Source organism: Lithobates pipiens, unplaced genomic scaffold (genome assembly GCF_037356315.1).
Source record: "Lithobates pipiens isolate NorthernLeopardFrog02 unplaced genomic scaffold, aLitPip1_a1.2 Scaffold_28, whole genome shotgun sequence".
Taxonomy (NCBI): Eukaryota; Metazoa; Chordata; class Amphibia; order Anura; family Ranidae; genus Lithobates; species Lithobates pipiens.
In genome coordinates this window covers 111,079,393-111,098,819 of record NW_027507789.1, presented here as the reverse complement: position 1 = coordinate 111,098,819, position 19,427 = coordinate 111,079,393, and the positions used below count along the sequence as shown (strand labels likewise).

General features: G+C 42.0%; 1 protein-coding gene across 1 annotated transcript in view; it reads right to left on the bottom strand.

The window, feature by feature from the left end:
- STAT3 (signal transducer and activator of transcription 3) overlaps nucleotides 1-19,427 on the bottom strand; it is a 177,405-nt gene that overhangs the window by 27,681 nt on the left and 130,297 nt on the right. Inside the window, exons 12-15 of the mRNA XM_077459528.1 lie at nucleotides 17,304-17,333; nucleotides 12,337-12,430; nucleotides 10,916-10,963; nucleotides 8,799-8,882 (exon numbers count right to left, since the gene is read on the bottom strand). Coding sequence (XP_077315654.1) covers nucleotides 8,799-8,882; nucleotides 10,916-10,963; nucleotides 12,337-12,430; nucleotides 17,304-17,333 — 256 coding nt within the window. The remainder of the gene's footprint in view (nucleotides 1-8,798; nucleotides 8,883-10,915; nucleotides 10,964-12,336; nucleotides 12,431-17,303; nucleotides 17,334-19,427) is intronic.

Sequence of the window (19,427 nt, the reverse complement as noted above, 5' to 3'; positions counted from 1 at the left end):
CCTCTGGCAGTACAAAACAAAACCTGTGTTTTGCGAACCTGAGTGGTCGCCTTTAAATAGATTCTGATCGCTCTTACTGTAGTGCTTTCTCTTCCAAAGATTAAGGCTTCTGGGGAGAAAGGAGGAAGAATAATAATATCTTTGTTTAAATGAAAACCTGCTACCACCTTTGGTAAGAATTTAGGATGAGGACATAAAACCAACTCATCCTTGTGCGATGAATTATGGCTCTTACAAGACAGAGCCGTTAGTTCCGATACTCTTCTAGCAGAAGAAATGGCAAGCAGAAAAGATGAATCTTTCTTGTCAAAGAACCAAGGGAATCTCTCGTAAGGTTCAAACAGCTGATTTAACAAAGCCGATCAGACCAATTTTAAATCCTAAGGATTTAGAGGTGCCTTGATAGGGGGAATAAACCGTGTTAACCCCTGCATAAGCTACGCACCAAGAGTGGGAAGCAAGAGACCATAAGAAAAGACATTGACACGGCCTGGATCTGGCTCTTGATAAAAGTCAAGGCCAGCTTCATTTCAGGTCCCATAGGCAGAAATCAGGAATCCTGCCTACTGACCTACTTCCTGGGGTGCCAACCCCTGGATCCACACCAAGAAACCTATGCCTTCCAGACTCTAAAGCAAGTGATTCTGGAAGCAGGCTTCCAGGTATTAGTCAAAGTAGACCCTACCGAAGGAGATCACCCACGATCTTTTATAGAGTGGGATTCAACAGTAAAACCTGTTAAACTCCTTGTCCGTAAGGTAGGATGAAATACCGGACCTTGTGCAAGAAGGTCTGGCTATAGGACTCCAAAGGACTCCTACTGCCATCTTTATGATCTCAATAAATTAAAATCTTCTGGGACCCGGCTGGGGCCACCAGAATCACCGCCTTTTGTTCCTGCTTAATCCTGCGGAGAAGGCGCGGAAGTAGCAGAACTGGAGGAAATGCATAGATCAGTGAAATCTGATCCCCTGGGAAGTCTAATGCGTCTGTTCAGCCTGCTAGCAGACCCCTTGTTCAACAAAGTTGTCAACCTTATTAATGAATCTGGACACGAATAGGTCCATGTCCGGAGTACCCCATCTGCATATTGGAAATAATTGTTGGTGTCTCAAGTACTACACCTGAAAATTGTTTAATTGCAGATAAGCAAGGAGTGTTGTGTTCTGCCAAAGCTAGAACATTATTCACCTCTTTTTGAGCTGCACGACTGCTCGCGCCCCCCCCTGGTGATCGATGTAAGCCACCGCCGTGGCCCTGTGAGACTGAATCCTGTCAGGACAGTCCCATAGTCTGACTGCCAATATTCTATGGCCAGATGTACTGTCTGAAACATCCAATACTTGATAGGCAAGGTCCTCTAACCTGGACCATCACCCCTGGACAGACTCTTCTTCCAGGGCTGCTCCCCAGCCTAGAAGGCTGGCATCTGTTAACACCTTGCAGCATAAAGATTTTCCCTGCTGCTGGATAACAACCACCAATTTAGGCTCTGACCTACGTCAGGAGCCAAGCGCATTGGAAACAAATAATGCCTGAATCCTCTTTATTCCAGACCGACAGGATGGTGTCTTGAAGCAGTCTGAATAAAACTGCGCATAAGGGATGGCCCTGAAGGAGTCCACCATTTCCCCCAAAAATCTCCTGCAGCCGAATTAAGGAATTTTCCTTTATCCTGATAAGTTGAATTAGTCCTACAATGGAACTGATTCATGACTGGGGTAAGAATACCTTCTTCTGTATGGTATCTATAACCAGCCCCCAAGTAACCTCCTTGATGGTTTTAAGGAGAATCTTCCTAGGCTGAGAATCCAACCTAGAGATTTCAGATATCTACAGCTGAGATCAGACTCTGGTTTTAGACCTGAGACTGAATGATCTATTAAAAAGTAGATCTTCTAATAGGCTAGGACCGTTATGCCTTGAGCCCCTAACCTGGCTAAAGGAGGTGCCAGAATCTTTCAGAACACTCGTGGGGCTGTGGCCAAGTCGAATGGCAGTCCCACGATTGAAAAAATAATTTTATATTTCAAATTTCTGGTAAGCGGGGAAACTTTGGCACATGGAGATATGCAACTCCCCTCCTTGCAGGATGGACAAAGCCGATCGAATTATGAAAGGATCGGATGCTCAAGTGCCGATTCAGATCTCCGAGATCTGTAAAGGGTCTTACCTGTTTGGCTCTGGGACCTTAAAAGGTTTGAACCAAAAAAAAAAAAAAAAAAAAAAAGAAAAAAAACCCTGTTCCACTAAGGGAATCTTTGATATCACAGACTGAGATAACAGCTGATCCAGAGGCCAGAAAGACTTTTTCCCCTCTGGAACCTTAGGAGCATTCTTGAGGAGATGGACACTCTTGCATAAAAACTGCTGCATCAGTAGCCCCAAGGACCCCACAGGCAGCACTCAAACAGGACCTAAACCCCGGACCCTCTGATCGAAAGCCGACTGGGCCATCGGGGCTCTTGAAACTAGATGCAACTTAGAGGAAAAAACACAAAACAAAAAAAAAAACAAAAACACAGAAATATCTCCGCTCGTAACATGTTCTTGCCAGGACCTTTTCCATCACCCAAATGAGTGGGGGTGCTCCTTCATGAGAAGGCCTTAGCATTCTGCCTTCTGCCAAGATCCTGGGGCTGCCCCAGGGAACTTTCTCCTGAACCTGATGATTGAGACAGTCAAGACAGTCTGCCTAAAGGCAGATACCCCTGCATAGGAGAGGCTGCACGATTAAAAGAGAACGGTTTGAACCTCCTTTTACTGGAGAGCTTTACCCCTTTTGGATGTACTTATCCACTCTAAATAGTCATACCTCAGGAAAGGATACGGACTGGCTAAGGGTTTTCACCTGGTGCTTCGGCTGATCAATATTTCAGCCACGGACCTTTACAAAAATGCTCTAGTCCAAGTATAAGCCATAGGGCTTAAACGATCGAGTCCTTCATAGGATCTGTGAGACACAGTGCATCAAATACACCAGCCCCTTGCCGGACCTGCTGATCAGGCAGAACTTTCAGGTATCTCACATCTGTTCCTTAACCCCCTGGAGTCCACATTCCAATGCATTGGCATGACTCAATGTGCTCCACCAAAATAGTGGAGCAGACGTTAAAGGGTTAATGGACTGAGCTACTCCAATTGCAGCCAGAACTGCAAAAGACATCTTGTCTTTCAAAGACAAATTCAACCTTAACTTGCTGGATCCTTGAACATCAGTGCATTATCCACTGGACATGTGAGACTGCTCACTGAGGTGATTGCAGCATTAATAGCTGAAACCCCTCCATTTCTTTCATAGAAATGTTTCCATTCAGAATACATAGATATGCATGAATAGAAAAAACATCCCCAGGTGGGAGAGGTTCAAATTAACCCTATTAGAGGTAGATACCTCAAGAGCCTGTGCTGCAGGCAACAAAAGGGTTATGTAAGGGTTAAGTAAGGGAGTAGGCAAACACCTGACTTGTGCGGCTACTCCCTCCCTGTTAGGATCCTCCTAAGAGGGAAAATAAGTAGCTTCCAACATTTTGGGAAGATCTACCTGATCCTCAGCCTCCTGCACCTCAACAACATAGGGCCTGGAGGACTAGATGGCAATCTGCTAGGTTTAGTCCTACTATGGAGAGACATCATAGCAATAATCTTTTAAATGGTAGAAGAAAAAACCTGTTTGTATGAAATACACAAGGACAGAAGTGCTCTACCCTTGACGGCTCATCTGACTGGCCGTATTTTTCTTTTACCTCTCAGGGGAGGAAGACATTCTTTTGGAAGGGTTTTTAGTTTGTTGTATACCATTAACCCCTTAGAGGAGTTCCTAGTCCCTTTGTCACTCATAGCTTACAGTACAAAGCAGAGGCAGTACCAGCAAAAAAATGTTTCACTTGCTAGGCTATAGTACAGTACAATAACTGCTATTAATCCTAGCTATACAGTACAATGTTGTCAAAAGGGAAATGTCTGTCACCAAACTTGACCAGCAACCACTCTGCTCTGTCCCGCCACCGCCAGGCAGCAGCTTCTCTTGCAGAGCTCTAAACTACTTCCTACACATGTGGCCGGCGTCTGACACCGCATAGCCATGCCCCACTTGCACGGAAAGGGCCCCCCCCCCATCCTCTTTCAAACAGGGAAGTTAAATGAGCGCCGGCATCATGGTGGGCGGCTGCTCAGCGAGAAAGAAAAAAAGGCAGATGGCTGGCATTCAATCAGACAAAAATCAACCAATTTTGGGGCCCAGGAAGTGATCAGGCCCCCCCTTCATACCTGAGGGTCTGAGCTGGCTTGAACGGAGAAGAGACTGGAGCTTCTGTTTTCAGCATCAGAATGAGTACTCAATACAGCCTCCAGTGGTGACACAGACATGACAACACAATACATGGAAGGAGAGATTCCTGAGAAAATCTCCCCTACTTTATCTCACAGCAGGGTTTATCAGAGATAAAAAAAAAAAAAAACAATCTTTGCCCTTCACGGTAGGTTCTGAGACCTTAAAAGGAAACCTTCAGGAACCAGGGAACATTCAGATTATCCCACAATCCTGGACCTGCGAGAAAACCCTGCCAGTAAACTTTTATTGGCCTTACTACCAAATCGATTTTCCCTGGATTAACTTTACCTATTAAATGTTAGTACCCAGCTGTATTATGTACATTTAGGAAAGAATACAGGCTTTTTTTTAAAGCAATCTACTGAGCTTGCCAGAACCACCTCTGGAGGGAGTCTATTCCACATTTTCACAGCTCTTACTGCGAAGAAACCTTTCCACATTTGGAGATGAAATCTTTTTTCCTCTAGACAAAGAGAGCCCCCTTGTCCTCTGTGATGACCTTAAAGTGAATAACTAAACACCAAGTTCACTATATGGACCACTTCTGTATTTGTACATGTTGATATCCCCCTTTAATCTCCTCTTCTCAAGAGGGAATAAATTCATCTCCTCTAATCTTTCCTCATAGCTGAGCTCCTCCATGCCTCTTATCAGTTTAGTTGCCCTTTTCTGCAGTGTCTCCAGTTGTCCAATATCCTTTTTGAGAACTGGTGCCCAAAACTGAACTGCATATTCCAGATGAGGTCTTACTAATGATTTGTACAGGGGAAAAATGCTCTCTCTCTGGAGTCCATACCTCTCAATACAAGAAAGGACTTTGCTCACTTTGGAAACCGCAGCTTGGCATGCTATTACTGAGCTTATGATCTAGCAAAACCCCCAGGATCCTTCACCACTGATTTCCCCAATTGAACGCCCCTTAGTATGTATGATGTATGCATATTCTTAGTCCCCAAGTGCATAACCTTACATTTATTAACATCAAACCTAATTTGCCTCTTAGTTGCCCAATTAAACAGTGCATTGAGGTTGACTTGTAAATTGGGAGACATCCTGTAAGGACGTTATTCCACTGCATAGCTTAGTGTCACCTGCAAAGACAGAAATGGTACTTTTAACCCCAGATCCCAAATCATTTATTAAAGATATTAAAAAGTGAGGGTTCCAACACTGAACCTTGGGGTACACCAATGATAACCTTAGACCATTCAGAATAAGAATCATTAACCACTACTCTCTGAATTCTGTCTTTTAGCCAGTTTTCTATACATTTAGAAATTGATCTTTCCAAGCCTGTAGACTTTCCCTTACACATTAGTCATGTGTGGGTAACTGTCGAACGCTTTTGCAAAATCCAAGTATACCATGTCCACCGCCACCCCTCTGTCCAAGGTTTTACTTGCCTCCTCATAAAAAGAAATCAGATTTGTTTGACAACTTGTCTTTCATGAATCCATGCTGTCTGTTGCTTAAAATATATATTTTTTTCAGCAACTCATCATCTATGTGGTCTTTTATTAATCTCTCCAGTATCTTCCCGACTATATAAGTTAAACTAACAGGTCTATAGTTACTTGGTAAAGACTTTGATCCCTTTTTAAATATAGGCACCACATTGGCCCTGCACCAATACAGTTGTACCATTCCAGTCATTAACGAGTCCCTAAATATTAGAAACAATGCCTTGAAATGACAGAGCTCAATTCTTTTACTATCCTTTTATTCTGTCTAAATATTTCTGTACCATATAACTTTTGAGCCATTGTGGCTCATTTGGGGCTGTCTCACTACCAGCCCCATTATGGACAGGAGCTCGCCCATGCTCCTTTGTAGACAGAGCTGAAGAAAGTATTTAATACAATGCCTGCTCTTTGTCCCCAGTCACCCACTCTAGATTATTTTGTAAAGGCCCTACATGCTCAGACTTGACCTTTTTACAATTAATATATTTGAAGAATTTTTTAGGGTTTGTCCTATCTTTTGCAATCTGTCAATCATTTTGAATTTTGGCATCCTTGATTTCCTTTTTACATATCTGGATTTGGTGTATCTGGATTTTGCAAAAGCATTTGACACAAATGTTAATTGTACAAAATAAGTTCCGTTGGCACCATAGGTTGAGTACATGGATTGAAAACTGGCTACAAGGGTGATAAATGGGGAGTACTCGGAATGATCAGGGGTGGGTAGTGGGGTCCCCCAGGGTTCTTTGCTGGGACTAATCCTATTTATTTTGTTCATAAACGACCTGGAGGATGGGGTAAACAGGTCAATCTCTGTATCTGCGGATGATACTAAGCTAAGCAGGGCAATAACTTCTCCACAGGATGTGGAAACCTTGAAAAAGATCTGAACAAATTAATGGGGTGGGCAACTACAAGGCAAATGAGGCTCAATGTAGAAAAATGTAAAATAATGCATTTGGGTGGCAAAAATATGAATACAATCTATACACTGTGGAGAGAACCTCTGGGGTAATCTGGGATGGAAAAGGACCTGGGGGTCCTAGTAGATTAGCTCAGTAATGGCATACAATGCCAAGCTGCTGCTAACAAAGTAAACAGGACATTGGCATGCATTAAAAAGGGGATCAACTCCAGAAATAAAATAATTTTCTCGCTCTACTAGACTCTGGTCTGGCCGCACCTAAAGTATGTAGTCCAGTTCTGGGCACCAGTCCTCAGGAAGGATGTACTGGAAATGGAGCGAGTACAAAGAAGTGCAACTAAGCTAATAAAAGGTCTGGAGGATCTTAGTTATGAGGAAAGCTTACGTGCACTGAGCGTACTCGGCTTTCGGGGGGTATACCGGGATGATGCCCGCACCTGTAGGCATCATCCCAGTACTGTTTTTTACAGCGGGCGATTGGCTATCCAGCCATAAAAGCCGCTCGGCTGTTATGCCAGAGGAACGGGAGGGGACGTTCCCCCCCCCCCCCCCTCCCGCCGCTGTTACCGGTGCTCCCGTTCAATTGGGAGCACCGATCACACATCCGATGCCTCCGGCTGCCGTAATCGGCTTCATTCCAGTCTCCTAATAGTAAACACGGAAGCGACGTCATGACGTCACTTCCCGTTTACTCGGCTGCCAATGGTGCCGGATTTTAAAAAAAATACAGTATTCAGAATCGCTGTTTTCGGCGATCTGAATACTTTGAAGTGTAAAGGAGGGTTCCCTCAAAAAAAAAAAAAAAAAAAAAAAAAAAAAAAAAGGAGTACCTGTCACCACCTATTACTGTCACAGGGGATGTTTGCATTCCTTGTGACAGCAATAAAAGTGATCAAATTATTATTATTATTTTTTAAAACAATTTATTCATTTTAAAATAAATAAAACATTTTTTTTTTTAAATCGCCTGCCGTCCCCGCGAGCTTGTGAAGCAAAGAAAACGCATACGGAAGTGGCGCCCGCATATGTAAACTGTGTTCAAATCACACATGTGAGGTATAGCCGCGATCGTCAGAGCGAGAGCAATAATTCTAGCACTAGGCCTCCTCTGTAACGCTAACCAGGTAACCATAAAAAAATTAAAATCGTCCCCTATTGAGATTTTTAGGTACCTACTTTGTCGTCATTTCACGAGTGCGTGCAATTATAAAGTGTGACATGTTTGGTATCTATTTACTGCGATAATGTGTAACGTTATCTTTCACATTATGCAAAAAAATTGGGCTAATTTTACTGTTTCTAAATACCGTGTGACATAAAATATTGCAACAATCGCCATTTTATTCTCTAGAGTCTCTGCTAAAAAAATATATATAATGTTTGGGGGTTCCAAGTAATTTTCTAGCAAAAAATATGGATTTATCTTGTAAACACCAAATGCCAAAAATAGGCTTGGTCATGAAAGGGTTAAACTACTTAGAGTTTTCTTTACTGTAAGAGCGGCAAGGATGTGGAATTCCCTTTCATTGGGGGTGGTCTCAGCAGGGAGCATTGATAGTTTCAAAAAACTATTAGATAAGCAACTGAACGACCGCAACATACAGGGATATACAATGTAATATTGACATATAATCACACACATAGGTTGGACTTGATGGACTTGTGTCTTTTTCAACCTCACCTACTATGCAACATTCTTTTTAGCATTTCACTACTTAGTACACAGTTAAGCCTAAGTCCATATCTGCAACTATCAGACCTCTATAACACCTCTCACATGAGTATCAGAGTGATTAACTAAAGCTAGTAATGGGTAAATATACATCTCTCCCACAGTTATCCTGTAATCTGTAAAATTTTCTTGAGCCAATGAACACTCAGGAAAACTGAAGATGCTATAAGAAAATGTGATTAAATAGCACAACTATAAAATTATATGAAAATGTAAATATTCATTTAAACAGTTAACAGAAGTATTTTATAATTCTGTACACATTCAGAATGTGGCTGAACCATGGTCCTTTGAGAGGATAAAGCCCCTATGCTCACGATACACCTTTGTTGCTGAATTGCTTACCTCTAGATCAATTTTTAAGCCTTGATGGTATACTTCAGTCTCAAACGTAATTAAATGAAGCTCTTCAGTAACAATAAGTGATGCCTGAAAAATTGAAATTGGTCAAATAAACACGTGATACACAAAACTGGAATTTCCTTCAGGGCACTGGAGATGTGATGCTACAAGCTGGAGGCCAGATGTATGGTTCCCTCTGACATCTTACCTACTTTTGATGCTATGAAGATCATTTTAAAATTGTCAATTTCTGAATGAAAAAGGATTATAATGTGAGAACTCACACTTTTAAATAGCTGCCATTTAAACGTTTGGGTGGGGACCGTGGCACATCTGTGACCAGCTTGAATGGAAATGAAGAGGAGTTTGTATTTGTTATTTAGATGCTTAAAATCCACACAATGATAATACCTTAGTTAGTGCAAGTACAGAGGGTGGGGGAAGCTTCCTTTAACTGAAAAAATATTTGCAGAGATTTCTGGATTTGTTAATGAATTAAAGAAAGTAGGGTTAAAACATATGTCATGGGTAAAATAAAAACAAAGAACAGGCACGGGGGGTGGGGGGGGGGGGGGGGCAAATTACACAGCACATGCATTGTATAACATACTTTAAGGGAACAGGATAATTTTTTTTGGTTAACAACTTTAAAGGACCCACAGAGTTACACGGGTCCCTGGTTAATAAGGGCTGCTTGAAATACTTTGCAAGTACATAAAAATACAGAGTCCTCAATCTCCTCTTCTGCCCAGCACTCATGGAACTCATAAATGCTCTGTACCAGGCACTTCCATATTTAATCAGGAACTGAAAATATGTAAACACGTCATTCAAGTTTACCAACCCCTTCGTTTATGAACACAGGAATGGCAATTACTAAAGGGATCGATAAACATAGATGTGTTTACCAAATTGCCTGCTCCCCACCCTGGAGAGATCCGATTTTCCTCACTATGGGCCTACAATATGATCACCTCCACAACACTGCCAGTAAAAGCCTGGGGAGAGCAGCAGGGATTGGAGGGCACAGAAACAGCAGAGACTGTGGGTTGTGGCTAGTACACGAATGGTATAAAAAGATAACTGGCACATAGCAGGACGGTGATGGTGGTGGGGTGCTCACAATTTTTTCTGTTTCAATATGTTTATTGTGAATTTTTGAATAAACAGTAGTAAACAAAAGAGCATAATTATCTCCTTGTGAGCCCTCGCAGGGGCCACTAATCACGAATATAAATCCAAAGGGCTAACCATCACAATATATTTCTAATAAACTCAGGATAATAAAGGGAGATGAGCAAAAAATGGAATCTAGACTGATTCAGTGTCAAACACAATTTTTTCAAATTGATTGTGATTGACAGCTTGTCAGCAGCTGATCACAGCCATTTCTGAATATCAAGAGCCTAGGGTGCCCTTCTGCTATAAGTTCATTGTCACTATATATATATATGTGGAACTGATTGGGATTTTTTTTGGCTATTCGATTCACTAGATTAGGTTAAATGACATATTACAGTTCAACACGGATATACAATTTCGCACTTGTGGTGTGTTACATATGTTGAAAATCATTTATATTTTTAGCTTTGATTTTGGAGCACTGCACTATTTTGTTTTATATTTATATTGGTTTTTAGGTGTGAATCACATTTGTTCTGCCTAGTTCTAAATGGGATAGGGAAAGTGTGTATAGATTTTTTTTCTTCATTGCGGCACAGGAACAAGGGAGATAAAACCCATTCATTATAGCCCAAGAGAATGTAACAGACTGTGGGGTTAGTGGGTTGGCCAGCTGCAAGTAGTTTGGTCCCAACGTAACACTTGTTTCTGGGCTGTAAGAGTGTTAAGGGCACATTCAAACCAGGGCGGTCTGTTACAGTGCTTTCAAGGCACAGAATAACTTGCATTAATGAGCATTGCATTAAGGCAGTTGAGTTCATTTCAATGGGCTGCCTAACGCACCACAAAAAAACGCATTTTTGCTAGTGAAGCATGTGATGCGCTGCAATAGAGATGTATTGTGGCGTTGTTCACAACAGGGCACAAACGTGTGTTTTACGAAGCAGGTTATAACAAAAGGACATGGTCAGAGCTCTTCAATGAGTTTGTATACTTACATCACAGTTGGCTCTTCCTCCATTGCCACATCTCTGCTCTCTAAGAGTCTGCAAACAAAAGGATGACCGAGAGGTAAGTATTGGAATATATCTTAATAAAACCCAGCTATAATGATAAAAGGGAGCTTTGTACAAGGCAGGCAGAGAAAACATTACTCTGTAGTAGAAAATACAGATATAGCTGTCAGGTTCCTGAATCAAGTGCATTATTTAAAAAAAAGTATAAGGTTTAATAGTTCACGAGCAGCAGCCAGAGGCGGGAAGGGTCCCAAGTGGAGAGATTTTCAGTTTAGAGATTGTTACTCTTTCAAGCATTCTAACAGATGCGGTTAGCAGCGTTTGACTTTAAAAATACAATATGTCAAGGCAAAAAAAAAAAAAAAAAAAAAAAAAAAAAAAAAACACACAACACCAAAACATTTTGTATGTCCCTGCCGTGAATGTACATATGTCTATGCTTTATCCCTTAAAATATTCTGCAGGTACAGAAAAATAAATGTTAATGTACCAAAAGTATAGTGTGCTCCACCTTCCTCTCTGACATGACAACACAGTGTATACACACACACATATACATCTATATCTATACACACACACGAGAGATAGATATAGAGGTAAAAAGACGCAGCTATAAGTTATGATCTTAGTGAGGAACTGCAGTCTCCTCACATAATTTGTAATAAAAACATCTTTGCCATTCTGAAGCTTCCCTCCAACCACTTTGCATATTATTTTATATATACACTGTGATTCCGTATTTGCCAAATATTCTGCAGTAATGTCCCCCCACCAAGTCTGGCTGCAGCCATTTTAACTGTGGGCAGCTGAAGCTGCTGCCTGTTCACTGCCTGGATTTATATATATATATATATATATATATATATATATATATATATATATATATATATATATATATATATATATATATATATATATATATATACACACACACACACACACACATACATATATACACACACACACACACACACACATTTTTTTTTTTTTTTTTTTACATACAAACATGTTATTAGCCTAGGCTTTTTACCAGACAAGAAACAGGAAATGGGCTGTATAAAGGTATTTACTGGCAGAAAAAAAAGGTTTTACTATCCAAAGTTAAAAGAAGGGCAGAAGATTTAATAGGTGGAAAGATGAGAAAATTACTGAAGGTCCTCTTTAATAATGGCAAATTCAATGCTTGTCCTCAATGCTTGGTATTGTTTTTAAAGTTGTGATACAATAAGGATTTTATGAGTATATGTGTTATATTGTTTGATGGAATGGTTCTGATGTCATATACTTCCATGCTTTTCTTTATTGGTTGTATGTTACTGATCAGTTGTTACACTTTTGTGAAATTATTAAAGCACCGATACCAAATTCTGTGTGCATCTTACATATGAAATACAAAATCTTACCAAATGTTTAAATTCAGCGGACAGGCTGCCATTATTTGATTCCTCCATATTCATCACCTTTGTGTTTGTACCAAGAATATTAAATTTACGTGACCTGAAAAATACAAAACACACATATTAGCTTCCAAGGGAAACCGGTTTTATAAAGCATAAAGTCTTTTGGTGAAGTTGAATTTTTTTGAAACTGTACAGACAGGATTTGCTCCTCAGGCAGTCATAAGGGAACCTGAATGGCAGGTATATATCCCCTTATCTTTTGGAAATGAGTCCCTAAGGAGCCAAAACAGGATTCATAAAGTGGGACAAAGAAAAGGAAAGAGGATGGTGGGTGTATGCCTTGATTTTAACCACTCGAGTCCCAGGTGACTTTTAAACTGACACTCGTAATGAGCTATAGTGATCTATTTGCTTGCTGACTGCAGCCAGTATCAGACCACTATCAGACTGAGCACAGCAAGATGACAGAGTGGAACTACTGTATCTGTCCAAGCTCTTTTCCAGAATTAAAAAGTAGCAGGCAACTTTGGAGGACTGAAAACACAGTAGTTAACCAAGGAAACTTTGTGCACCAGATAAAAGACATATGCAGACTTTCCTTTGCAATCATAAAATGTCCTGCGGCACTATTTGCTCATACCTAGCAATAACCAGTGGGACATTTGCAGTACAGTCAAAATGATCATACAGCCCTACAGCTACCTTTATTGAAAAGCTGATGGGAAGAAAAAAAAAAAAAAAAAAGGGAGACCAAGCTTCACAGCTGCAGCCAGGAGATTATTTTAACTTCAATACATTTTTATTGGTATAAAATGAAGTCATACATTAGACATTCCAGAATGCAAAGTGATAAAAGTTCAAGTGTTACATAATGGTTCATACAAGTCACAAATATACCATCATATAGCACATAAACAAGTAATAAAGAAAATATAAAAACATAAAAAGATGCAGAAACAAGAGGATCAGTAGTTCCTAGTCAAGTCAAGGTGAATGCTTTACAGATGAGTGCAACGTGTTCCAACTCGACCACTAAGTTTATCTTTGGGTAGATACCCTGAGGCCGCGTACACACGGGCGGATTGTCTGTCCAACTTAGTCCGCTGAAACGTGTTTCAGCGGACAATCCGCTCGTGTGTGGGCTTCAGCGGACTTTTTCAGCGGACAGTCTGGCGGACTAAGTCTTTCGGAATTTCCGTAATTTTGTCCGTCCAAACTTGGTTTTGTCCGTCCAAACTTGGTTTCAGCGGACAGTCCGCTCGTGTGTAGGCAAGTTGGACGGACTAAGTATGGCGCATGCTCAGAAAGGATTTACACGGCCGAAGGTTGCATTGCAGTGTATTGGACGTAGTTTTTCTAGTCCCGTCGTACGTGCTGTACACGTCATCGCGCAAGCTTTCAGCGGACTGTCTGTTCATCGTGTGTGGTCAAGTCCGTTCATTCAAATGTTGGACGGACTGTCTGTCAGATTGTCTGACGAACTTAGTTGGGCAGACAATCCGCCCGTGTGTACGCGGCCTGAGACTCTGCAAACATCACCTCATAGGTGGCATGTGTGTTGATCGTTTTTATTACTTCTCTAAAGTTAGGGAGTGTAGCATCCAACCAATGTCATAAGATTACCAGTCTCCTACCAAGAAGAATATGAGTTATGGTTCTAGTGCAAGGTGGGATGTTTTCTTTATATCTTGTGACAAAAGCGCCATGGCTGCAAGCTGGGATGATAAATGCCCCGGCAAAGTTGGATAAAAGATTAAATATTTTAGACCATAACAAGTGTAATGCAGGGCACTCCCAAATGACATGGTGCAGCGTACCCGTATGGTTACAGTTCCTCCAACACGGGGGAGTTTTGCAAATTAAATTTTGAAAGTCTGTGGGGGGTTAAATACTACCGCAACATTATTTTGTGTGTCGTTTCCCATAAGTTGGCACTTTTAGTCGCATTGAGGGTGGTTTGTAGGGCTTTTTGCAACTGGGCCTCAGAGAAGCTAGCATTCAAGTCCTGTTCCCAGGCCCTAATGTTATATGACTTTTCTAATGTATTTTTAGCATTGATGAGGGAGTAGAACAGAGAGATTCCTTTGATATTAGTTGTATGGCTTGTGAGGTAAAGTGTAGCTCGCCAAAGTAATGCTGCTACGTGTGTAGGAGTTTTTTGGAGGAAGTGAACTATTTGGAGGTATCTGTAGTAGTCACTATCATCTAAACTGAATTCTAATTTGCAGTGCCCTAAATGTTTTAGGGGATGGGCCTTCCATTAAATCATTTACTGTTTTAATGCCTTTGTTCCGCCAGTGCGTCATGTATAAGTCTGGGATGAGTAGAGATAGGCTGGAAACAGGAAGATGCATAGGTCTTAAAGTGTGGTCTGAGAAGTCTAGGGAAGTGAAATTTTTCCATGTGTGTAAGGTAGCTTTAATAGTGGGTGGTAGATGTGGAGGGTCCTGCAGAAGGAGTTTGCAAGACAGGAGAAAGTCATCCATACTATTACCAGGAATCTGTGACTGTTCTAGTTCTAACCATCTGGGACCTTGTATTTGGAAGAACTACGCCCTTATTGTGCTAGGATTGCAGCCGAGAGGTAATCCTTCAGTATATTGTGGCCAATACCACCTGCGCTAGGGGTGCAACGGATCGTCACTGATCCGTGATCTGAACGGGTCACCCCGTTCGGATCGGCACATGCCGTGATCTGAAAAGCGCTCCGCAGTCTCAGCCTCAGGAAAGCCTGCGGCTTCGGCCTAGTTCCGGAGAGGTGGCCATCTTGGTGCACCGGTCTGCGTTTACAATGTGATCGCTCCATCAAATGACGGAGCGATCACTAGTAAACAAACCGGCACCACAATGATGCCGGTTCCTCTCCCCTCTGTGTACAGATCTGTACAGTGGAGGGGAGAGATCGGATGGCAGCAGCGCTGTGGGCTGCATCTGTAGAGCCCACTACTGCCAATACTCTGGCCATATCTAGCCATACCCGGCCATGCTCCGCCTATATTACAGTGGGGGAGATGTATATTACAGTGGGGACTATATGGTAGTGGAATTTTCACAGGTTTTTGCAAATGCAATTATTTGCTGATCCGAAAAAATGATCCGATCCGTGACTCTGATCCCAGGAACGATCCAATCCGTGAGTTTTTTGATCCATTGCACCCCTAACCTGTGCTCTTGGACTCAATTTTTTAAAGGCGCACCTTGCCTTTTTACCCTGCCAGAGGTATTTATTTAATATTGACTGGGCTTTGACAAAAAAAAAAAAGTTACTAATTGGGATCGGTTATTATCTGAATAAATAGAGCAGCTGAGGAAGTATCATCATTTTAAATGTCGCTAAGCGACCTGTCCAAGACAGCTCTGTTTTGGAAAGTTCCTGTAGTTTATTATTCAGTAAGCCTAGGAAAGGTGTGTAGTTAGCTGCAAATAAGTCCTCAGTTCGTGCCTTGAGGGTTATCCCAAGGTATTTTAACCCGTTTTGTTTCCAGAAGTATGGATACCTTGTACTGAGTCTAGCTTGCACAGATGCATCTACCCCCATTTCCCATTATATAGGGCTTACTTTCATTAATCTTATAGTAAAATAGCCTACTGAACATTTCAAGAGTCTCGTGAACCAAAGCCAGGGAAGTCTCCATATCTGTTAGAATCATTATATCATCTGCAAATAAAATGATTGTGTGGTTATAGCTGGGCATTGGAAATCCTGTGATTTGAGGATGCGTGTGAATATAAATGGCTAGGGGTTCCAAAAAGAAATTGAAGATTAGGGGGGACAACGGGCACCCCTGTCTTGTGCAGTTTGTTACGTTAAAGGGTTTAGATAGTACACCAGAAGTGAAGACAAGTGCAGAGGGATTGGAGTATAGAGCTAGGATTGCTTGTAAGATACTACCTGAGAAACCAAACCTCTGCAAGACCTGGGTGAGGTACTGCCAATGTATGCAGTCAAAGGTCTTCTCTGTGTCTAATGCCAGCAGCAGAGAAGGCCTCTTATGCACCCTAGCTAGATGAATGATGTTAGTTAGTCTGCAGGTAGCATCGGATGTTTGCCGTCCTTTAGTGAAGCCCGTTTGGTCTGGATTAATAAGGGGAAGCATGTCTAACAAACGAGAGGCAATCTTAGCAGCCATGAGATTATTTTAACCACTTGAAGTCCTGGCCATTTATATTACTGCCTGTGGCTGGGAATAGGTTAAGGTAAAATTTCAGGCAACCTCAGCACACTGTCCTTAGGCTTGATGGTGCAAAAATGTGCATCTCTAGTGATATATAGGCCAAGGTATTAAAAACCTGCAGCTGTGTAGATTTGCATGTTTTATAACATTTGTCTAATCAAATGAATATGGAAGGCACGCACTTAGCAGTCTTTTTATTGCAGAAATGCGTGTGGTGATCTGCCTCATTACCTAAACCTCATACATGAAATATGAACAAAGCATATCCCTCTAGTGTGTACTTGTCTCAATCCAGAGCACCAAGTGTCATTTCTGTCTGCTACCTCATTTCTCTGCTATCTGCTTTAGTCACTTCTGACAAGTTTTCCTGACACAGAGAGAAATTAGGTGGCAGGAGAGGGAGCGCCAGCTGTCAAAGCTTTCCTCACTGAGTGCCGCAGACCCTTTCTGACAGCTCAGACAAGCTTTATAAATTCTTGACTTTGAACAGATGTAGAGAAGACTGCAGATAAACAGGTACAACTTCTGTAGGATTTGTTTAATCTCTGTGCATCACCACAGCCCCTTTAACTGGGCTGGAAAGGATTTTGTCCCTCAAAGTCTTGCTTTAAGTATATTTATATGCAAAAATAAAATCTATTAGACAATTTGACTGATATGACAATTGACTGAAGAAATCGGACTACAGATGATCAAAGAAAAATAAGCAGATAAGCTCCATGGATGGTAAAACATGCAATCGCAACAAAAACAGAGAATATCTGCAATTATGTAACATAGTATTGTATTTCTTACCCTCTGAGCGCAGCAACATCCCCCGAATCTCTATAAAATAGAAGGGGAAAGGCATTAAAATAGGATTTAAAATTTCAATTCACAAGCTATACAATGCAATTATAAGCAATAGTTAGACACCTTCTGAAACTTGCCAGGAAGGTAGCATTTTGTGCAGTAAACTGTCCAAGTCTAAATGGTCTTAACAGGCACTCTGGCAAGACCTGCCTGAAACAGACCTAAACTCACAGTATAAGGAATAAGTGAGAATGGAGCTTAGGATTTCTGGTACTGCTAATGTGCTTCTGTATGAGCAACTTTACTATAGGTTTTCTGAGGTCTTATGGAAACTGTTCAACATATGCTGCACACAGACCAGTATATTTAGTAAAATACATCTGATATGAAATCTGTAATCTTGGCTTCCTCCATCTGTTTCTGTTGCAGTGGGATGTGTTAAAATAGATAACACACTGGCTACCCCTCTGTTACATATATGACTGGTATTGCCAGCCTTGTATGATAAGGTGACAGTTCCAGTCCCACTGATGCACTTCCTGCATGGAGTGTATGGGTTAGGTTTAATTCCACAACTCCCAAAATAATAATAGGTAGTATTTCTCATTAAGGATTAGGGATGGGCGAACGGTTCGGGTTGTTCAACCGCTTGTTTGGCCCCCCGAGCTGACCACAATGCATTGCGGCGCTGAACAGTGCACTGCAAGCCCCGATTGGCTGAAGCAGTGAAAGCTTCAGCCAATCAGGGCACAGAGCACTGTCAGAGTTATGATTGGATACTGTCATCATGACTTTATCCAATCATGGCTCATTCTCGTACCACAGTATAAAAGTATTTTTTCAATGGCAGCCATTTTCAGTGTGATTTTGGCATGGAGAGAGAAAGAACAGGGCTTGGTTCAGTGCTATCAGTTAGTGTGCTATTTTGCTTCAATTGTATAGTGCGCAGCTAGAGTAGGAACAGCTCAGATAGTTTCACTGTAGCGTAGTGAGACCGTGTCATTCATACATTAATTAGAGTAGGGACAGCTGCCGCTTGTTGTGCTCCCACGTCTCCATACAGCTGGTGGTGATGATGATGCCGGACCTGTGAGCTCTACCCCCTCTTCCTCCACCACCTCCATGCCCTCCTCAGCAGAATTGTCCTATAAAACATCCGTTACCCCCCAAGTGTTCAAAGAGCTATTTCCAGAGCCAGGTTAAAAGGTGCAATGCAGTGCTTCAGCTGATGTTTTTAGGGGACAGGAAACACACCAGAGCAGAGATTCTTGCAGCTCTGCAGGGACAGAGCCAGAGGCGATTCATACCACACCAGCTGGAGCCAGGAATGGAGGTGTCCGATAATGCCTCAAACATCCTGTCCGCCCTTACACAGGGAAAGTTGAAAAATGTGCCATGCCTGGCACATGTCCTCAATTTGGTGCTGCAGCGTGGATGCAAGATGTACTAAAACAGGCCAGAAGATTCTGTAGCCATTTTCAGCCAGTACTCGGTTGGATGAAATTCAGCAGGAATTCCACCTGCCCGTAAGCCCCCTAATTTGTGACATGCTAACCAGGTGGAACACAACTTTGGGAATGCTACAGCGGCTATACATGCAGCAGAGGGCCGTCAATGAGTATCTGTGCCAGTATGGCACGATTACAGGCTCAGGCCGCCTCTGCTTTTTTTTCCCCCACGCCAATGGCTGATCATTAAGGATGCTTGCACTGTATTGTCACCATTTGAGGAAGCCACAAGGATGGTGAGCAGTGACCGAGCATGCATCAGTGATACAATTCTTGTTTTGTTCCTGCTGGAGCAGACTCTGCATGGCAGTATGGACAGGGCACTGAGGCAGAGCAGCAGGAGGAAAGAGGACTTCCTTCATTCCTATGTCACAGATCACAGTAGGAGAGAGGGGAGGAGGATTCTGGCACTTTCATAAGCTTCGAAGAAGAGGAAGACATGCGTCAATCTGTAAGCAAAGGCTTTCCCACCATAGGACCCTTGGGAGTAGTACGTGGCTGGGAGGAGGATGTTCCAGATGCTGTCATCCTGAGTGACCCCTGAGGAGTCTGCTTCTCAAGCCTCAGCAAATTTGAGTCGCATGGGCAAGCTCATCCCTCAAAGCCTGCAAAAGGACCC